Below are 7,110 nucleotides of genomic sequence, written 5' to 3' on the forward strand. Positions count from 1 at the left end.
ACTGTAACTCACTTACACTAAGATGAGGTGCTTTCTGAATTCCTCACACAGTGTTACAGAAAGGTACCTGAAGCATTACCCTGAGTCAAGTGAAACTTGTTATGCAGTGCAGGAAAGAGACAAAATTTGCCAAAGTCCTGTACTGTATTTTGTAACTTTATTGGTTGTTACAGTAGTTTGGCAAATACTGAACATACTAAAACAATTCATATTATGAGTACAATCTTATAGTAGTATAAAGCTATCATTTAATAAAAAAGAACATGATGCAGAAGTGGAATGTACAATCATATTAAAATGATAAATGTATCTGCACTAGCCATTTGGTACAGTAAAAAAGGTTTCACAATACAAAGTTGCAAATATCTACCTTGTAATAAAGAGAGAGAAAAAATAATATCTTTAATTATTTTTAGAATATACCAGTCTACTTGCATTTGTTGATATCTAAGAGAGGTAAATTAACATTTATTTGCATATGCATTCAATACTATATTGCTTCTTTTTTCAAAATGATTATCTCACCGGTTTCTCCCCAGACAGGAAGATATTCATCTTGTTGAATATCGAGCATGAGTTCCAGACCATTGCCTGTGCCACCCTTTAGTGTCGTTAGCAGTGGGCTGCCATCCTTTCCAGAGTTAAATGTGTAGCATTTCCCATACCGGGTAAAGACCTGTATAAAAAAAAAATAAAAAAAACAAGAATGGAACTTGTGAACAATGGGGTGATCCAGAAAAACTTACAGCAGTGCCAACAATAATAAAAGCAATAGTATATAGAACAGAAGTCATTTGAACAGCTCTAATGCCCTGTTACTCTTTTATTTGAAAGCACTTCTAAACTTCTGAACTCAGTCATAAAATGTTTGTTTTTCGGCTTTTCCCAGTTAGAGTTCGCCACAGTGGAAATCTGGTCGGCTAATGATTGGCAGTTGGTTTTTATGGTGTCGAGTTGCCAGCCCGATGCCCAACCTTCAACGAAGGCATGCCCATTCAACATAAAATACTTAACCAAAAAAAAAAAAAAACACAGGAGTTGTCAGAATTAGAGAAGAACTATGGGTTTGTTATAATTCTTTCTTTTTCTAAGCTGTAATAATGTTGCAGTAGATTAGTTTCGATAAGTAGTTGGTGTACATCCATCATGAGGCAGGGTATGTGGGGCTTGTTTGTCTCATAAATCTTACTATTTTCTGGGTTTTCACTAGTACTGCTTCTTTGTACTTTTGGGAAAAATATTTGAAGAGACGTGCTGGCACTGGGGAATTTCTCCTACTCTTTTCATTGTTGCTGGGAGGATGTGTTTGGTCTGCACACTTGCTGCTTCCATTCTGGGTGTAGTGGCAGGTCAGAGAAGCAGGGAGTTACAGCAGTAAAGTTGAGAAAGTTGGTGGTGATTTGAAGCAGAAGAAGGCAGCTGAGCCTTCAAGTCACCTTAAAAATGTGCCGGGAGAGAAGAGAAAGTATTCGAGCCTTCGATATCTGCACCTGAGTTTGGAGAAGTGACAGAGAAGACATATATGCCTTCTAGTGGCATTTCAGTGCTTGGAGATGATGATAAGAAGACAGTTGAGTCTTCTATGGATATTTAATGTGGAAGGGTGTATAGTCGGAGAAAGACAGCTGGGCCTTTTCCAGCAGTGGCTATTCCAAGAAGAGTATCAGTATGATGAGGGATGTATTATAATTCTCCAGTCATGACAGTTGCAGGATGCTTTATTAGAGAAATTATATGAGGAACGTGAACTTAAGAGTGACAAGGATGTGACATGGGGAGAACTTTTTTGTGGTAAAATTTTTGAAAATGGTCAGGCAATGGAAAACATTTTGAGTCAATATGAAAATAAGAAAGCTTGTGTTCCATGGAATGCTTATGTAGTTTAAGCTTTTTTTCAGAAAGACTAACATGAAAATTCATGTTCCTTTTAGAACAGAAATTGAAAAAGAGACTTTGAAAAGACATTTAAATAGCATATGTAAAGATGTATTGGACAAGAGTTTTTTGACAATAGAGGATTATGGACTAGGGGTTGGGATTGTAATGTACTAAAAATGGAAATGATAAAATTGTTCATATCCCTAGTATCATAAATATAGAATGTCAAAAAGGTGTTGTTAAATATTGGGTTGTCAACCCAAAACTTGTTTCTACTATGGAAAATCAGATCATTTGATTGTTGACTGTACAAAAGGGAAATGTTTTATATATGGTGCAATAGGTCATGATGCAAAAATGTAAGTTAAAATGTTATAACGGCAATAAGGTAGGTCATATGTGGATGGATTATAAAGAATGGACAGTAGAAGTACACAAAGCTACTGTGACTGAACACATTTAAGGGGTTATGAAAGTAATAAGTGAAGAACAGGGACAAAATCATGTAGGAAAAATAATAACAGTATGACACAGAAAAAAAAAAACAAGAATCAAATATAGATGAAGGTACTGAAGTTAGTGATGAAGAAGAAATTGCCTGGAATATAGTAAAAAATCTATACGCAAAAGACTGAGAGACAGAGAAAGAGAAAAATTACTGGCTTAAACACAAAGAAAAAGTAGAAAGGAAAAGGGGGAAAGTTTTATTCTTTTTCCTTAGAATATTTTCCTAAATAGAAATAATGGTAATTGCAGGATATTAGCATTGAATGTCAATAGTTTTAAGAGCATAGTTAGAAGACTAGCTATTATAGACTGGTGTAAAAATGTGATAGTGATATCATTATACTAGAAGATACAAGATTTTTAACAAAAGAACTATTTCAAACAGAATGTATGTGGGGTAATGAGATATACTGGAATTTTGGACAAGATTTATGTTCAGGAATAGCAATAATTATGCAAAGGACAGTTAATGTGCTGATATTACTATAATTTTAATGGGTAGAATTACAGTTATTGATGTTGGAGAGATAAAGTCTATAGAATAATTGCATTATATGCATATGTAACCAGTAAAGAAACAACAGATACATTTGCCTTAATATTGAATTATATTACTATTAATATGGAAGTTATTATAATATAAGACTTCAATTCTAACTTGAAAAAGAAAAAAGTGAAAGATGTAAAAAAGTTATAAAAATTATGAGATGTGGGAAATTAAGATTACAGAAGAACAATTCATGGACGTATAGTAGAGGAATATATATGGAACACAGATTTTTTTTTTCTTTTGGAAGGATGTGAAATAAAAAAAATGAAGGTACATTAGACACAAGGTTTTCAGACCATAAAGCTATCTGGATAGAATTCAGAGACAAAGTTGGTAATGTTAAGATAGGAAACGGTCTAAAAGAATGTATGAAGTAGAGTGGGTAGGCAATTAAGAAAGTTAGAATTATGGGAAAATCATATATGTATGTGACAATTCTATAAAAAATTCTGAATGGTGGATATCTTTTAAAAAGAAATATAAACATGTCACAAAGGATAGCAGGTTAAAAAGAGAAAGGATGTGAAAATGAGTTATAGTAAGTTAAGCAAAGAACTTCTTAAAAATTTAGAAATGAATGAAAATGAATATTTCAAGAAAGACCAAGAGTTAGATGCAACAAACCAAGAAAAAATAAAAAAGCTGTTGTATAAACAAAGATATTTCCTACAAGGTAGAAAAGAAGATCTAGCTCCTTACTTAAATAAAATACTTAAGGAAGACAGTTTAATGAGAGAATTAATGGAAAAAAAATGGATTGTACAGAAAGACCAAATAGATATAATGTGTTGTTGTAGAATATAAAAATGATTTACTTAAAGATACTTTCTAGAACAAAGGATATCAATGAAAGTAAGAACTGTCTATGAGCAAGAAAATATAGATTTGGAAAATATAAGATTAGAAGAACTGGATGTAGTATTAAGAGAAGTAAATGTACATGCAGAAGTGGGTCCAGAAGACTTAGTATTTCAACTGCATAAGGACATGACAGTAAGTCAAAAGATTTATTTCATAAAAATATTAAATAAGTGGTTTAATGAAGGATTTAAATTTAAGGAATTACTGTATGTAGTCAAATTTCTAAATTTGTATGGAAAAATATGATAGAAAATATATAAGAAATTGGAGGCCTATTGTTTTGAATAATACTGATTATAAAATCTTTATGAAAATACTACAGAAAATAATTTAATCAAAACTTAAGAATATTCTATTAGATTCAATATATAGTGTTAACGGAAAAGGATATCAAGAATTATTAATGATTACTAGAGAAATTGTAGGCAACTAAATAGACATGAAAAGACTTTAATTATGGTAGGAGATCTAAGGAAAGCTTTTGACACTATTCAGCATAATATGCTATGGGATATATTCAAAGCTTATAATTTAAGTATGAAATTAAGAAATGTGTATATGTTACAGCATACACACTGAACAAAATTAAAGTTTTGATTAATGGATGGATGAGTGAAGAAATAAGTATTAAATGAGGTATAAGGCAAGGATGTCCTTTTAGTAATATTATATTTTCACTAATTATGAATGCAATAATTAGCTATATTAATTCAGTAGTTTGTAATGTTAGATAAAGAATGAACAAAGGAATTGATATACCTGTAATGTTATCATATGGAGATGACATCATACTAGTTACTAAGCATTTGAATGGAACAGATGAAGTTATAAGCAAGTTGAATATGTGAAAAAGTAAAGGTTTAGGGCATGAAGGTAGGATTAAAGTTATTGAATTGAATTATAAAGTAATAAAGTTATCAGGTATTAATGGGAAAACATTATTTAAAAAATCAAAAATATGTGTACTTTTTGCAGGTCATTTAAAATTTCTTTGTAAAAAAAGTTTATTTGTTTAACTCTGTTGTAATAGGAAATATTTTATATATAGTTGATGCATTTAGTATGTCATTGTCAATTAAAAAAGATATTATTAATACTATCTTTCTCCTTTATATGAGGATCTCTCCTTAATCCTGTAAAGTGAGATGTGCTTTATGCAGCAAAAGAGGGCGGTGGTTTAGGTCTTATAAATCCAGTGGTATCTGCAGTTGTGTTACAGCTATATAAAATACTTCAACAGTTAAAAGAAAAAAAGGTAATTTAATACATCTGTTATTGGAAAACAAATATAAAAATATGGGATGTGATTAAAGGTTGTAAAAAATTAAAACAGTACATAAATGAAGAAATGGAAGCATATCAAGAGAAAATGACAATGTGGAAAATAAGTATAGAAGATTTAAAAGATGAAAGAAAAAAGTGGCATAAACAAGTAAAAGCAAAATATTTTGATGTATACCCATGGAAAGAATTGGAGAAATTGAAAATCAAAGCTATAAAAGCAAGAAATTATAGATTTTAAGTGAGAGTATAATGTCATGATTTTTTGTGGAGAATGGCAATAAGGAAATTACCAGCCTAAGTAAACATTCCATGTAAAAAATGAAAAAATATATATAATTATTGTCATAAAGAAGAAACTGCTGACTATGTCTTTTTGAAATGTAAAAGAATAGATGCATTTTGGACTAAGTCATTATTTAGAAGAAATTAGGAGATACAAAATGTGTTTATTGAAAAGGTTAATAAAAATATTTAATGTCATGTGGATAATTTGGAACCAAACAGTAAAAGAATTTATGTATAATGCTATGTCGGATTTATCAGAAATGTTAAAAAAAGATTTTGGTTGTGGAAAGTAGAGTGGGGGTCAGATATAAATGCATTTTGAATGTAAAAAAAGTGAATATGAGGTCAATGTAAATAGTTTGTGCACAATATTGTAAATAATTTAATAATATTATTTTATTTATTCAGTTTATGTTGTAAGTATTTAAGATTTATTAAATAAAGGATCCCTACTCTTTTCAATAGTTGCCATAGGAACTTTTATACCCACCTGAGCTACCATCAACTCTGGCAGATGAGGCCTTGGTTTTGATGTCTCATCTGAAGGATGAACTAGGAAGATCAACAGTATCCAATGCAATGAATCAGTAGCAAAACCTGAGTTGGCTAGCAGCATCACTTTAGCGCTCATTGTCATCAACAATGAAATCTTTTTTTTTATGAAGCACATAATATAATAGTGCAACCTATAATCTGCAATATTTATGGAATTTATTTTTCATTCTATCCAGCCATAATGTAGAATTTAAGATTAATTTTATTGAATTTTTCTGGAGTGCAGTCAGTTATCCACACCCATTTTCTAAGGTTTATAAAATTTATATTGACTTTGCGGCAAAACATAAGCATACCTACTCATCCATTTAGGATAAATATGAAGATATATTTGGTTTGTAGTTTAGATGGAACTTTTTATGATACAGAAATAATCCTTAAAGTAATTCCTTTCCTAACTTGATTTATCTTGATGTATCTATTTTATTTCAATTTATTTTTTCCTGATCTAGTTGTGTAATTTGTATTTGGTCAGGAGTTGATTAGCTTTGCATTTTTTTGATTTTCTGAAGTAAAATGTAGAATACCCACCTGAATGTATTGCTAATTATCCCCTCAGTGTTGTCTAATTTTACACTCAGTCACTATCTTTCTTTACAGAAGAAAGCCTGTGGTAGGAACATCTGACCTCAATATTGGAGGAGTTCTGCAAGAAGGCCATACACCTACCAGTTTTCTGCTAATTTTGTCAGTTTAATAGCCTACCTGTGTGTGTGTGTGTGTGTGTGTGTGTGTGTGTGTGTGTGTGGGGAGCAAAGTTTTGATGAAATGTGTGTTTGATGGAGAGTCCTAGATATATATATATATATATATATATATATATATGTATATATATACTAAACCAAAAGATTCTGGTGCACGTAACGATGAAACTGGTGCTTGGACCAAACTAATACACAAATACCCAAAACTCTTCCAGCACTCAGAAAAGGAGACAGCACGGCTGAGATGAAGCATTTATTACAAGCACAGTCTGCCCCACAGACCGGTTTCGCTCTAAAGTGTCATCAGTGTGTATCCCACAACAGTGTCGCCCAAATGTATATAACAGCAGCAGCAAAAAAAACATTTAAAGAGACATACAATACAAAATATCATTGCACTAACACCACCAATATATTGGAAATCGCATCCCTAAAAACTGCCCAAATGTAGTGTAACAATACATCCTGCCTAATACCAAACTCAAT

The 7,110-nt window shown here is 31.2% G+C and overlaps 1 protein-coding gene across 1 annotated transcript in view; it reads right to left on the reverse strand.

The window, feature by feature from the left end:
- The window catches only part of ASIC3 (acid sensing ion channel subunit 3), a 522,157-nt gene that overhangs the window by 471,286 nt on the left and 43,761 nt on the right, over nucleotides 1–7,110 (reverse strand). Inside the window, exon 2 of the mRNA XM_044066319.1 lies at nucleotides 526–676. Coding sequence (XP_043922254.1) covers nucleotides 526–676 — 151 coding nt within the window. The remainder of the gene's footprint in view (nucleotides 1–525; nucleotides 677–7,110) is intronic.

This window comes from Protopterus annectens, chromosome 3.part1, assembly GCF_019279795.1.
Source record: "Protopterus annectens isolate FY-2018-M chromosome 3.part1, PAN1.0, whole genome shotgun sequence".
Taxonomy (NCBI): domain Eukaryota; kingdom Metazoa; phylum Chordata; order Ceratodontiformes; family Protopteridae; genus Protopterus; species Protopterus annectens.